At 45.0% G+C, this 16,175-nt stretch overlaps 1 protein-coding gene across 1 annotated transcript in view; it reads left to right on the top strand.

The window, feature by feature from the left end:
- The window catches only part of LOC126176573 (uncharacterized), a 91,714-nt gene that overhangs the window by 56,757 nt on the left and 18,782 nt on the right, over nt 1–16,175 (top strand). The window contains exon 3 of the mRNA XM_049923734.1: nt 6,242–6,429. Coding sequence (XP_049779691.1) covers nt 6,242–6,429 — 188 coding nt within the window. The remainder of the gene's footprint in view (nt 1–6,241; nt 6,430–16,175) is intronic.

Here is a 16,175-nt window from a genome sequence, read left to right as displayed (position 1 = left end):
ATCTCAAGTTATGATTTGTTTCATTAACGCAACGGATCAGTAATTGCTGACAGATTCTCACATGTTTCAACCAATCCTCTGCATTGAGTTGTTGAAGGACCCATTTTGCACAGAATTTACAAAGTTTGAGACTGTTATCCATTATGTGATGTGCGGAACCCTGACTAATCTGCATCTACACATAATTTTAAAACTGAGCAACCACAACTAAAATAGTTATACATAATTACTTGATAATTCATACAGTGAATAGTGTTTTAAAATACGTGTGTTAAAACTATTAACATGAAATTGAATTAAATCTCCAATGATCCGCTGTAGCTGTATTTGTTCACGTCAATTATAAACCCACGCAACGGGTTTCGTAGCTTCTAAGTTGCATCATCTGTGCCAATATCTATACAAAATAGGTTTTTTCTAGTTAATGCCTTGATAATGAGGAACTGCAGTTATCCGAGATATATTAAAATACATTCAAGTCTAGTCAATCTATATGTTATATGTCTGATAATGAGGAACTGCAGTTATCTGAGATACTTTAAAATACATTTAAGCCTAGTCATTCTGTATTTTATATGTCTGATAATTGCTATTCCTCATTATTAAAGTATTACTTATAAAAACTATTTTGTACAGATATAGGCACCAGAAGACGCAACTTAAAAGTTGCGAAACCACTTGTATGGGTTTATAATTGATCTGAATAAATACAGCTACAACGAACCATTGGGCATTTCACTCAGTTTCATCTTAATAGATTTAAAAACTTTATTTAAAAAAAAACTGTTCACTGTATCAGTTGTCAAGCAATCATCTACAATGAAGTGCCAAAGAAACTGGTATAGTCATGCGTGCGTATTCAAATAGAGGTTTATGTAAACAGGCAGAATACAGCGCAGCGGTCGGCAACGCCTGTGTAGGAAACCGAATGTCTGGCACAGTTGTTAGATCAGTTACTGCTGCTACAGTGGCAGGTTATCAAGATTTACATAAGTTCGAACGTGGTGTTATAGTCGGTGCACGAGCGATGGGACATGGCTTGTCCGAAGTAGCGAAGAAGTGAGGATTTTCCCGTACGACCATTTCACGAGTGTACCTTGAATATGAGGACTCCGGTAAAACATCAGTCTCCGATATCGCTGAGGCCGGAAAAAGATCCTGCAAGAACGGGACCAACGACGACTGAAGAGAATCGTTCAACGTGACAGAAGTGCAACCCTTCCGCAAACTGCTGCAGATTTCAGTGCTGGGCCAACAACAAGTGTCAGCGTGCGAACCATTCAACGAAACATCATCCATATGGGCTTTCGGAGCCGAAGGCCCACTCGTATATTCTTAACGACTGATCGACACAAAGCTTTACGAGTTGCCTGGAGCCGTCAACAGCGACATTGGACTGTTGATGACTGGAAACATGTTGCCGGGTCGGATGTGATATGGAATCGCTGATATGTCAAGATACGACTCTGAGAGGTGACACGTACTTAAGCATCCTATCTGATCACCTGCATCTGTTCATGTCCATTGAGCATTCAGACGGACTTGGGCAATTCTCGGACAATGCGACACCCCACACGTCCAGAATTGCTACAGAGTAGCTCCAGGAACACTCTTCTGAGTTTAAACACTTCCGCTGGCCACCAAACTACTCAGACATGAACATTATTAAGCATATCTGGGATGCCTTGCAACGTACTGTTCTGAAGAGATTTCCGTCCCCTCGTACTCTTACGGATTCATGGACAGCCCTGCAGGATTCATGGTGTCAGTTCCCTCCAGTTCTACTTCAGACATTAGTCGAGTCGATGCCACGTCGTGTTGCGGCACTTCTGTGTGCTCGCGGGTGCCCTACACGATATTAGGCAGGTGTACCAGTTTCTTTGGTTTTTCATTGTATAATGTGCATTTGGTTTGCCACATCATGAGCAGTCATTCGTTCTTTATTCTAAATCAGGTCAAGGGTTGGAACCAACCCACCAGCAGTGTATGCGACTGAACGTCCTTCTCTTTCCTCGTACATCAAGCTTCTTCGGTCGCTTATAAACTGTTCAGATTACGCGTAAGCACTTAACCGTGATAAAACGTTGCCTGTTTGTTGTACGGAAAGTTTTCTTCTTAGATCTTTAGGCCAAAGAAAACGAATTACAGTTCTAACGGAGAGTGCTGTAGCCATGTTTACTTCAAAAGATCGCAAAGTAGACTGGTGTGGCGACACTGAAACCTGCCACAAGTTTAAATCCCTAGATGACGGTGGCCGCCATTTCTGGACCAAGCGACTGCATTACAGCTGGTTTGTAATCATCTTTCGACTTAGGTGAAAGAGCAAAAAGTGTTGTAATTAAAATACGCACTTCAGCACCGTTTTTCATGATTAAATGCCACAACCATAAGTAGAAACAGTCAACAAGATGGAATTTATAATCCTTCTACCAGAACAAGTTCTTAAACACAGGCATTCATTTCCATATTGGTAGAAATGAAAGCGTAATAAATTTTTGTGCATATTATTATTCAGTACCATCCTTAAAGTTGCAAACATTTTTGTAACAAGCCTTTACAGTAAGTTTGAAATAACGTGCAATAGTATAACATTCACGGAACTATAAGTTTCGACTAATGAGTCACTGCAGGATCACATTACAATTATATTAACTTTTACAATGCATGTTGGTAATAAACTAACGTAAAGAACGGATAATAATAACAAATAATGTTTTACGACTGCACTGACGAAAAAAAATCGGAACACGAAGAAGGTATTGTGCGACGTAAACGGACGTTGGTAAGTGTGTTTCTACATCTGGAAGATGATGTCTATTCATATTTCGAGCCAGTCGCGACCCATCATAATATACGCAATGAAGATTTATGCCTGTTTTTTGGAAATTTTTATCGCTATTTGTAATTATCACATATTTTTGGGGTCCCGTACTCAAGTCGGTAAAAACGGAAACCATAGAGGATCATTTTGTTGTTTCTGTCTGTCTGTCTCCCCAACGGTTAAAAACGTATGAAGTTGTAATTCATACCATATACTAAGATCTACGGTCTCTTGGCGATGCAAAGAAATTGAAGCTTCTAAGGTAGTGCAGTCAAAAGATACAGTCATTTATGTCACATACTTTGATACTCGGAAACTCATTCATCAAAACTTATAGGATACTTCCTGTTGACCTGAATAGAGAAATTTGGCAAGATGCAAGGTTTCACAGCACAACTAAAGGGAAAAGAAATCAGAAAATTGTTAATTTGTAATTATATGACACAAAAAATATTGTCAGTTGTTGTCCGACAGTCTATCTGTCCGTCCGCCCGTTAACACCCCCTTTCCTCAGGAATGGGTAGACGTATTGAGATTTGCGTCACATACCTGGTCTCAAGTCTCTAGGCAGTCTAATAAGTGTAAGATTCCAAGTCAATGGCATCAAAAGATAGGACCTTTCATGTCACGTATTTCGATACTGGCAAGGTCACTCATGAAAACCGACAGGGTACTTCCCTTTCGTCTATACCCATGATATTCGGCAAAAAGCAATGTTTCAGAACACAAAGAAAAAAATCCGAAAATTGTTCTTTTGTAATAATTATCACGCACGAACAAAATTTTTGTCTTTGTTATCTCACAGTATATTTGTCCGTCCGTCTGTTAAGATCTTTTTTTCTCAGGAATAGGTAAACGTATGAAGTTGAAATTTACGGCAGATAATAACGTCCAAGGTACAAAAAAATGGTTCAAATGGCTCTGAGCACTATGGGACTTATCATCTGAGTTCATCAGTCCCCTAGAACTTAGAACCACTTAAAGCTAAGGACATCGCACACATCCATGCCCGAGGGAGGATTCGAACCTGCGACCGTAGTGGTCGCACGGTTCCAGACTGAAGCGCCTAGAACCGCTCGGCCACAAAGGCCGGCTGTACAAGGTCCCTTGGTGGTGTAAAAACTTAAGTTTCTAAGTCAATCCGATCAAAAGACGCGACCATTTATGTCACATATCTTGATACTTGCAAACTCACTCATCAAAACTTGTAGGGTACTTCCCGTTGATCTATTATCATGAAATTTGGCAAGAAGCAAGGTTTCACAGTACAAGTAACGCGAAAAATCCGAAAAATGTTAATTTGTCATCGTACCTCAAAAAATATTTTTGTTATTAATTGTTACCCAACTGTCTGTCAGTCGGTCAGTTGAGATCTCTCTTTCTCAAGAACGAGTAGACGTATGAAGTTGAAATTTATGTCACATACTAAGATCTACGGTCCCTTTGCGCTGCTTGTATTTTATTGCAGTCAAAGGTATGGCCACTTATGTCACTTTTTTTATAGCTTGCCAGTATCGATATCGACAACGGACAAAAATTGTCGAAATTCTCGATTCCCGGGATGGAGGAAGTACCTACATACATAACTATGTTTGTACGGAATGCTCGGTGCGCCAATCCTACTCACAGTTCTTCAGATTTTTTTTAGTGTTGGAAATGTATTTTCTGTGTAAATTCTCTACTGTCGTGTTTAAACTTTCTACACTCCTGGAAATGGAAAAAAGAACACATTGACACCGGTGTGTCAGACCCACCATACTTGCTCTGGACACTGCGAGAGGGCTGTACAAGCAATGATCACACGCACGGCACAGCGGACACACCAGGAACCGCGGTGTTGGCCGTCGAATGGCGCTAGCTGCGCAGCATTTGTGCACCGCCGCCGTCAGTGTCAGCCAGTTTGCCGTGGCATACGGAGCTCCATCGCAGTCTTTAACACTGGTAGCATGCCGCGACAGCGTGGACGTGAACCGTATGTGCAGTTGACGGACTTTGAGCGAGGGCGTATAGTGGGCATGCGGGAGGCCGGGTGGACGTACCGCCGAATTGCTCAACACGTGGGGCGTGAGGTCTCCACAGTACATCGATGTTATCGCCAGTGGTCGGCGGAAGGTGCACGTGCCCGTCGACCTGGGACCGGACCGCAGCGACGCACGGATGCACGCCAAGACCGTAGGAGCCTACGCAGTGCCGTAGGGGACCGCACCGCCACTTCCCAGCAAATTAGGGACACTGTTGCTCCTGGGGTATCGGCGAGGACCATTCGCAACCGTCTCCATGAAGCTGGGCTACGGTCCCGCACACCGTTAGGCCGTCTTCCGCTCACGCCCCAACATCGTGCAGCCCGCCTCCAGTGGTGTCGCGACAGGCGTGAATGGAGGGACGAATGGAGACGTGTCGTCTTCAGCGATGAGAGTCGCTTCTGCCTTGGTGCCAATGATGGTCGTATGCGTGTTTGGCGCCGTGCAGGTGAGCGCCACAATCAGGACTGCATACGACTGAGGCACACAGGGCCAACACCCGGCATCATGGTGTGGGGAGCGATCTCCTACACTGGCCGTACACCACTGGTGATCGTCGAGGGGACACTGAATAGTGCACGGTACATCCAAACCGTCATCGAACCCATCGTTCTACCATTCCTAGACCGGCAAGGGAACTTGCTGTTCCAACAGGACAATGCACGGCCGCATGTATCCCGTGCCACCCAACGTGCTCTAGAAGGTGTAAGTCAACTACCCTGGCCAGCAAGATCTGCGGATCTGTCCCCCATTGAGCATGTTTGGGACTGGATGAAGCGTCGTCTCACGCGGTCTGCACGTCCAGCACGAACGCTGGTCCAACTGAGGCGCCAGGTGGAAATGGCATGGCAAGCCGTTCCACAGGACTACATCCAGCATCTCTACGATCGTCTCCATGGGAGAATAGCAGCCTGCATTGCTGCGAAAGGTGGATATACACTGTACTAGTGCCGACATTGTGCATGCTCTATTGCCTGTGTCTATGTGCCTGTGGTTCTGTCAGTGTGATCATGTGATGTATCTGACCCCAGGAATGTGTCAATAAAGTTTCCCCTTCCTGGGACAATGAATTCACGGTGTTCTTATTTCAATTTCCAGGAGTGTATATCAGTATCAAAACTTTGTTTTTATTTAATACGCGGTTTCGACCACTGCCATCATCAGATATCAACACCCACATCAGGCATGCGTCTTATACTGATAATGAACCCTGTCCTGCAAGTTCTAAGCCTTTTGGTATTATATGAAGGTAGTAACCAAAATGGCGTAGTAAATCAAGAAAATTGTCAGAGCTATCTAGGCGGTTTTCTTTACAAAATATCACATATGTTCAACGCTGCCACCTTGGCGAGACGAGTAGTTTGATGTAAGATAGCAGAGACTCGTTGTGTGCACACAGGCCAGCTGGGGACCTCGGAGGCCCGCGGCAAGAAGAAGAAGGCGGCGATCGTGCTGCCGCTGATCCTCTTCATGAAGCTGAAGGCGCTGCTGATCCCCACGCTGCTGGGAGTGCTGTTCATCAAGAAGCTGCTCGTGCTCGCCGCCGTCTTCCTGCCGGCGCTGCTCCACTACCTCAAGGCCTGCAAGGTAGCGCGCCACCAGACTTCTCACTTCACTTCCGTACCGCGCAAGCCAGCTTCAAGCACGTTTTACGAACGACAAGTACAATGAGTTAACTTTAAGTTGGCCGATGAGCTCCCTAGTCCTGAGATGGTAGAAGTCAATAGAAGTCGGAAGGCTTCGGCTGGTAGTTATTTACACTACTGGCTGTTACAATTGCTACACCACAAAGACGACGTGCTACAGACGCGAAATTTAACCGACAGGAAGAAGATGCTGTGGTATGCAAATGATTAGCTTTTCAGAGCATTCGCACAACGTTGGCGTCGGTGGCGACACCTACAGCGTGCTGACATGAGGAAAGTCTCCAACCGATTTCTCATACACAAACAGTAGTTGACCGGCGTTGCTTGGTGAAACGTTGTTGTGATGCCTCGTGTAATGAAGAGAAATGCGTACCATCACGTTTCCGACTTTGATAAAGGTCGGATTGTAGCCTATCGCGATTGCGGTTTATCGTATCGCGACATTGCTGCTCGCGTTGGTCGAGATCTAACGACTGTTAGCAGAATATGGAATCGGTGGGTTCAGGAGGGTAATACGGAAAGCCGTGCTGGATCCCAACGGCCTCGTATCACTAGCAGTCGAGATGACAGGCATCTTATCCGCTTGGCTGTAACGGATCGTGCAGCAACGTCTCGATCCCTGAGTCAACAGATGGGGACGTTTGCAAGACAACAACCATCTGCACGAACAGTTCGACGACGTTTGCAGCAGCATGGACTATCAGCTCGGAGACCATGGCTCGGGTTATCCTTGACGCTGCATTACAGACAGGAGCGCCTGCGATGGTGTACTCAACGACGAACCTGGGTGCACGAATGGCAAAACGTCATTTTTTCGGATGAAATCAGGTTCTGTTTACAGCAACATGATCGTCCCATCCGTGTTTGGCGACATCGCGGTGAACGCACATTGGAACCGTGTATTCGTCATCGTCATACTGGCGTATCACCCGGCGTGATGGTATGGGGTGCCATTGGTTACACGTCTCGGTCACCTCTTGTTCGCATTGACGGCACTTTGAACAGTGGACGTTACATTTCAGATGTGATACGGCCCATGGCTCTACCCTTCATTCGATCCCTGCGAAACTCTACATTTCAACAGGATAATGCACGACCGCATGTTGCAGGACCTGTACGGGCCTTTCTGGATACAGAAAACGTTCGACTGCTGCCCTGGCCAGCACATTCTCCAGATCTCTCACCAATTGAAAACGTCTCGTCAATGGTGGCCGAGCAACTGGCTCGACACAATATGCCAATCACTACTCTTGATGAACTGTGGTATCGTGTTGAAGCTGCATGGGCAGCTGTACCTGTACACACCATCCAAGCTCCGTTTGACTCAATGCCCAGGCGTATCAAGGCCGTTATTACGGCCAGAGGTGGTTGTTGTGGGTACTGATTTCTCAGGATCTGTGCACCCAAACTGCGTGACAACGTAATCACATGTCAGTTCTAGTACAATATATTTGTCCAGTGAATATCCCTTTATCATGTGCATTTCTTCTTGGTGTAGCAATTTTAATGGCCAGTAATGCAGCTTTTTGTTTGCAGCCAATGTCACCCATCTCACAGTACTGTAAGAGGTATCCGTTGCTGTCCGCTGTTTTCTGTATTCCACTCTGTCCGCCCCCTTAGCTGAGTTGCCAGAGCGTCTGACTGGCATGCAACGGGCCCGGGTTCGATTCCCAGAAAGCTCGGAGATTTTCTCCGCTCGGGGAAGTGCTTGGGGTGTCGTCTTCATCATCATTTCATCATCGGCAGGCAAGTCGTCCATTGCGGCATGAAATGAAAAGACTTGCAGCTCGGTGGCTCAACCTCCTCAGATGGCGACCCATGACTGTCAGTGCCTTATGATCGTTTCATTCCATTTCACTCCATTCTATTTTGTACTGTTCTATTTCCTTGTGATTAGCATACATGACTGTTGCAGTTATGACCTATATTAAATATGTCAGTACATAAGACCGTTTCAGTATCGATTACAAACGACATTTAAGCAATTGTTACTGCCACGTGTTTATGTTTTCGAAGAAACATGAAGCTTAGGGTGCACATGGAAAGAAAATGGGATACATGCTTAGAGGAGGGCAGTGAGAGGTCGCTTGAACCTGCGTGAAGATCATCCGCTTCTTAGCTAATGGGGCAGCACGCAATGGCTGTCGGGTGGCGTCGCTAACTGGCGTGGACATGCCCCTGCCTGAGAGCTGGAATGTACGAAACATTATCTGCCAGTCCCATTGCCGCTGTTAGATGACGCGCTGCCATGACAAAATCAGGCCATGCGCCATACTATCTTCCTCAAACGATTTTACAGAAACTATTCGGTGAAAAAAATGATTTTTTCATTACTGACAGCTGTATATGTCAACTTCACAATGAAGTGTTCATCATTTCGTTAATGGTCGCAGTTATTATGATATTTCGCATCTACGTACGACATTGCCAAAATTTGAAAAAACTGCTATGAAAAATAAGTGTCGTATGAGTTTGCGTTTGATGCATGTTACATCACACATAGCTGTGAATGAAATTTAGCTAACATACTGAATTTTCATTTATACATGGGACGAGGTCTTTATCTATCTTCAGTCTCCAGAAAATCGACTTTGTATAGCACACTTAGTTCCAGTCACAAACTCACCAATAAAGCTAGAATGACATGTTAATAAAATCCATCACATCTCATAATCGGTTTCAGTTATCGAAACGAGATTTTCGTAGTAATAGCACACACAGAGGAAACTATTTTGCCATATGGTTAACTTGTAGAACATTCTTTTCTAAACTGATATAGCAGAAATTACAGTCCGTATTTTATTTTTTCGATGCAGTACTGTAATTTTTTAAAGTCGTTGACAGCTAAAAAAAAAACAATTTGCTAGTATCAATATAAATATGGAATTTTTTATCTAATGTTATTACAAATCGACACATTTTTTCAGAAGTTACGGAACTGATCTCCCTAGTCACCGTTCCTTGTTTAATAAGACACTATTTCAAGATTCTGTCGCAGTATCTACTGTATGGTATGTTAGTAATCTCATAACCCATAGTATTTTTAGTAGTGAACGACTGGAATGGAAACTTACGAAAGGATTCTCTCCCTGCACTTCAAGAATCTGAGAAAAATGAAAATAATTCATAGCAAATAGTGTATCATCTTTTTCTTCCTATTCTCATCCAGAGTGAAGTGGTGAATTTCTTCACCTTACTTATTTTTTTATGTGTTAATGATAGATGATATATACTTATAACATACACTAACGGAAAAAACGCATCACCAAAAAATAATTAATGTACAGTAATGATATTTTGGAAAATACATTTGTCTAGGTGATACATTTAAGTGATTAACATTGCAAGATCGCAGGTTAAAGTAAACGCGAGATAAGCCATACAGATGCCGGATGCCAGTTTGTGGGATGGAGTTCATGCCTGTTGCAATTCGTTGGTCAGTAGAAGAGCGGTCAATGCTGTTTGTGAATGACGCTGGAGATGTCGTCCGATGACGTCAGATTTGTATTCGACTGGAGACTCATTTGGTGATCGAACAGGCCAAGGCGACTTGTCATCATTCTGCAGGGCATGCTGAGTTACAACAGTGATGTGTGGGCGAGTGTTATTCCATTAGGAAACACCCACTCCAATGCTGTTCTTGAATGACAGCACAGGTCGAATCATCGGATTGACGTACAAATCTGCAGTCAGGATACGTGGTACAACCACAAGAGCGCTCTAGCGCCACTCTTATGGGACTGGCGCGAAATTTGAATAGATATCATTTTTCAGATGTACAAATACGTCTACCAAATTTCGTTTATGTAGCACAAATCTTTCTTGGTATAGCGATTTTTTTCCATCAGTGTATTTTCACCTCAATGAAGAGTCTTAAGCGGATCACAAAATAATTGGTATAATGTTTACATAACCTTATTATACACAGATAAACAGGCACAAAACCTGTTATTTCCAATAGAAAAATGCTGCATTTATGCTGTAGAGCAGAATTTATGCAATAAAACTCTTTCGAAACTCCGAAGCTCTTAACACACTGCCGACTCCCAGAATCGTGTCAGCTGTTCGTTAAAGTCAGTATCACTATTGAATTAAAAGACATTTATAGTTAAAGGATTCAGTACGGCGCTCTGTACAGGGATAGGAATAGTAAGATAGTATGCTATTTGCTGTACTTTTTGATATGTCAAAGATAATTCAAGTGTAGGAAGATAATTCTTTGGTAAGTTTCAGTCCCAGCTGTTCATTAATAACGATAAACTTCCGGAACCGCGCGACTGCTACGGTCGCAGGTTCGAATCCAGCCTCGGGCATGGATGTGTGTGGTGTCCTTAGGTTAGTTACGTTTAAGTAGTTCTAAGTACTAGGGGACTGAGGTCCTCAGATGTTGATTCCCATAGTGCTCAGAGCCATTTTTTTTATTTATTACCGGTTTCCCCTCAAACTGTGGCAGAAGTGGCGATTTATTTCCGTTTGACTTGTTAACGTTTCCCTCGAGAGAAGTGCCATCAGCGACGAGTTTATCCTGTTGCTTTTTGTTGCAGTTTCAGCGGAATGTTGTAACCCAGTGTTCTTTTAATAATGAACAGCTAGTACTGTATCTTACCAAAGTATTTCCTTCTACACCTCAAACCTTCTGAAACTGTGGTTTATTAAGTGAGTAACTGAGGAGAAGTCAGGTCAATAGCTTATGAGGTAGCGCGTCCTCTATATAGAAACAAGTGTGTTTTCTTCACACATATTGTCGCAAAGCCACACTAATTCTCAATTCACAAGCCATCGATGACCCTTGAATACTACATTATTTCACTGAAATATTCCAAAGTTTCGCACATATCGCCAAAGATAAGGAAGTTACACGTCATGATCATTAGGCAAAATACACTGAAGAGCCAAAGAAACTGGTACACCTGCCTAATATCGTGTAGAGTTACCGCGAGCACGCAGAAGCGCCGCAAAACTACGTGGTGTGGACTCAAATAATGTCTGAAGTAGTGCTGGAGGGAACTGACACCATGAATTCTGCAGGGCTGTCCATAAATCCGTAAGAGTACAACGGGTGGAGATCTCTTCTCAACAGCACGTTGCAAGTAACCCAAATATGCTCAATAATGTTCATGTCTGAGGAGTTTGGTAGCCAGCGGAAGTGTTTAAATTCAGGAAAGTGTTCCTGGAGCCACTCTCTAGCGATTCTGGACGTGTGGGGTGTCGCTTTGTCCTGCTAAAATTGCCCAAGTCCGTCTGAATGCCCAATGGACATGAATAGATGCAGCTATCAGACAGAATGCTTACGTACATGTCACCTGTCAGAGTCGTATCTAGACGTATCATGGGCCCATATCACTCCAACTGCACACGCCCCATACTATTACAGAGCGTCCACCAGGTTGAACAGTCCCCTGCTGACTTGCAGGGTCCACTGATTCATGAGGTCATTTCCATACCCATATCCGTCCATCTACTCGATACAATTTGAAACGAGACTCGCCCAACCAGGCAACATGTTCCCAGTCATCAACAGTCCAGTGTCTCTGTTTTGACGGACCCAGCAGACGCGTAAAGCTTTGTGTCGTGTAGTCATTAAGGGGATACGAATGGGCCTTCGGCTCCAAAAGCCCATATCGATGACGTTTCGTTGAATAGTTCGCACGCTGACACTTGTTGATGGCCCAGCGTTGAAATCCGCAGCTGTTTGCAGAAGGGTCGTCGTTGGTCCCGTTCTTGCAGGATCTTTTTCCAGCCGCAGCGATATCGGAGACTGATGTTTTACCTGATTCCCCGTATTCACGGTACACTCGTGAAATGGTCGTACGGGAAATTTCCCACTTCATCGCTACCTCGGAGATGCTGTGTCCCATCGGTCGTGCGCCGACTATAACACCACGTTCTAACTCGCTTAAATCTTGATAACATGCTATTTTAGCAGCAGTAACCGATCTAACAACTGCGCCAGACACTTGTTGTCTTATATAGGCGTTGCTGGCCGCAGCGCCAAATTCTGCCTGTTTACACATCCCTGTATTTGAATACGCATACCTAAACCATTTTGTTTGGCGCTTGAGCGTAGTCTCCTCTTTGACTGTTATGTCTCGCCAAAATCTCTTTTCGATATTCCATACAGTTACAAGAGGGATGTTACGAATATTTCATTCTGGCTTGATCACTAGCGAGCACGAGCGGAAATTAGTCCCTTACATGAACTTCATTTTCTCAAGAATGGAGACAGAGACCTCCTGCTAAGTATAAAGGAAAAATCAATATGTTAACTAAAGTTCATGTGCAGCAATGTAGAATGTAATATGCATCAAACGAAAATCATAGCGGCCCATATTTCCCATTCCAAACTTCCCGAATTTCATGCAATGTCTTACTTAAATGCGATATATCACAATAGATATGAGCATTAACGAAACGATGGGCACTTCACCATGAAGCTAATACATTAAGCCACAAACAAGTAGCACAAAAATAATGTGTTTTTTTTTTTTTTTTTTTTTTTTTTTTACCTAATAGAACCTGTAACATAGTTTGAGAAAGACTTCAGAGCTGCTTCTACTGGCACTGCTGTACCCTGACTAGCAGGTAACCAGCATTCTCTGTGTGCACCCGCTGGCGCGCATGACTGCGCTGGACAGCGCGTCGAGTCGACACGCAGACCATCAGCATTGTGTGGGTGTGCCTGGACTGCTGGAACCAGGTGCAGACAGTCTCTCCTCCTCCCCCATTCCTCACCTTTTATGTGGGGGCCGTGCTTCCTTCCTTTGCTCCCCGTAATTCTCTCTGGCGATCTATCAATTTGCAGTTACTACACTGTAGTCAATTTTGACAAAAATGTCAAGATTACAGACCGGGCGTCCACACGGAAAGACATGCGAAAAAGTCTGCGTACCGCATATCTGCACAGATAAATGACAACGGTGAGAACCGTCTGAGATAGAATACGTGTGAGATGTGTGGATAAATGGAGGCTTGTAGTGTGATACGACAAGACACAATTTTGCCTCTTTTGCAAATGCTGCAAGGCATCAGGCATAACGACGGCAGGATGAGGCATTTAACCTGCAGCAGGTGGAGGGTGTAGATGAGCTGGCAGTTTTTGTGCGATGTTTTGGGGACGTTTTTCACAGCATGACTTTTGCCTATTTATTCTGGTCACTGTGAAGAAGAACAAGGATATTTATTTCAGCAGTCTTGATGACCAAGTGTTGCCTTTCTTCTACATCTTTATGCCGATTGTCCTGTGGATACTACCATCTTCCAAGATAACACTCGTCTTGAAAGGCTGTGTGCATAAGTTCCCCGTTTGATGAACACCAACGCGCCAAATTGCACCTTGACTGGCCTGCTTATTCACTTGACATTAATCCCATATAAAATGTCTGGAACAATTGAAACCTGACAATCAACATCCCCTAAATTTGATATATTTGAGGGATCTAATCAACAGTCAGTGGCTTTAGCTGTGTATGTCATACCTGAGGAACGTTGCGGTCTTTCTTCTTCTCCCAACAAAGGGAGGCCACGACGTTGGGATCTCAAAAAAATGGTTCAAATGGCTCTGAGCACTATGGGACTTAACTTCTGAGGTCATCAGTCCCCTAGAACTTAGAACTACTTAAACCTAACTAACCTAAGGACATCACACACATCCATGCCCGAGGCAGGATTCGAACCTGCGACCATAGCGGTCGCGCTTGGGATCCCAGATTTACTTGAAACTTTATACACCCTTAGAAGGCCATTAAGACAACATAATGTGCAAGTGTAAGGTGGACTACTCTGGCAATTCAGAGAAAATCTCAAGAGACGTTTTACGCGTCTGTTATGTAACGGATGAGTCTGTGCGTAGGCGCAGATTTCATTGTAGTCAAGTGGGTAGCGTTCGATCTTCGAAAGACAAATGTATATGAGGCTACGGTTCGACTTCCGTTCAAATTTAACTCTTAATCTGAATTTTTTCATTGATCATATTATTTAATTTACATGACATTTGAAAACTAATATAATTTAAAAAACGCCTATTTTTACATGAAGTTTTAGTGAATTTCATGTTATTTTTAATTAAATTTAATTATTAGAACAAACATACACTCCTGGAAATTGAAATAAGAACACCGTGAATTCATTGTCCCAGGAAGGGGAAACTTTATTGACACATTCCTGGGGTCAGATACATCACATGATCACACTGACATAACCACAGGCACATAGACACAGGCAACAGAGCAAGCACAATGTCGGCACTAGTACAGTGTATATCCACCTTTCGCAGCAATGCAGGCTGCTATTCTCCCATGGAGACGATCGTAGAGATGCTGGATGTAGTCCTGTGGAACGGCTTGCCATGCCATTTCCACCTGGCGCCTCAGTTGGACCAGCGTTCGTGCTGGACGTGCAGACCGCGTGAGACGACGCTTCATCCAGTCCCAAACATGCTCAATGGGGGACAGATCCGGAGATCTTGCTGGCCAGGGTAGTTGACTTACACCTTCTAGAGCACGTTGGGTGGCACGGGATACATGCGGACGTGCATTGTCCTGTTGGAACAGCAAGTTCCCTGGCCGGTCTAGGAATGGTAGAACGATGGGTTCGATGACGGTTTGGATGTACCGTGCACTATTCAGTGTCCCCTCGACGATCACCAGTGGTGTACGGCCAGTGTAGGAGATCGCTCCCCACACCATGATGCCGGGTGTTGGCCCTGTGTGCCTCGGTCGTATGCAGTCCTGATTGTGGCGGTCACCTGCACGGCGCCAAACACGCATACGACCATCATTGGCACCAAGGCAGAAGCGACTCTCATCGCTGAAGACGACACGTCTCCATTCGTCCCTCCATTCACGCCTGTCGCGACACCACTGGAGGCGGGCTGCACGATGTTGGGGCGTGAGCGGAAGACGGCCTAACGGTGTGCGGGGCCGTAGCCCAGCTTCATGGAGACGGTTGCGAATGGTCCTCGCTGATACCCCAGGAGCAACAGTGTCCCTAATTTGCTGGGAAGTGGCGGTGCGGTCCCCTACGGCACTGCGTAGGATCCTACGGTCTTGGCGTGCATCCGTGCGTCGCTGCGGTCCGGTCCCAGGTCGACGGGCACGTGCACCTTCCGCCGACCACTGGCGACAACATCGATGTACTGTGGAGACCTCACGCCCCACGTGTTGAGCAATTCGGCGGTACGTCCACCCGGCCTCCCGCATGCCCACTATACGCCCTCGCTCAAAGTCCGTCAACTGCACATACGGTTCACGTCCACGCTGTCGCGGCATGCTACCAGTGTTAAAGACTGCGATGGAGCTCCGTATGCCACGGCAAACTGGCTGACACTGACGGCGGCGGTGCACAAATGCTGCGCAGCTAGCGCCATTCGACGGCCAACACCGCGGTTCCTGGTGTGTCCGCTGTGCCGTGCGTGTGATCATTGCTTGTACAGCCCTCTCGTAGTGTCCGGAGCAAGTATGGTGGGTCTGACACACCGGTGTCAATGTGTTCTTTTTTCCATTTCCAGGAGTGTATTTATAACTGTCGATAAGTATATGAAGAAACGCATAGAGTTTTCCTGAATATGTATGCCTGGCATGATTTGCGAAATCCCTTATACATGTAGTCGGGTTAGGCACCTGGAACTACTTTGCACCTCGATGCGGCAGACACAGAGGCAAGCCCCTTTTGGCAGTTAACCTGCGTAGC

Source organism: Schistocerca cancellata, chromosome 3, assembly GCF_023864275.1.
Source record: "Schistocerca cancellata isolate TAMUIC-IGC-003103 chromosome 3, iqSchCanc2.1, whole genome shotgun sequence".
NCBI lineage: Eukaryota > Metazoa > Arthropoda > Insecta > Orthoptera > Acrididae > Schistocerca > Schistocerca cancellata.
Note: the sequence above shows the minus strand (reverse complement) of the source record. Positions and strands in the feature narration are given on the sequence as shown.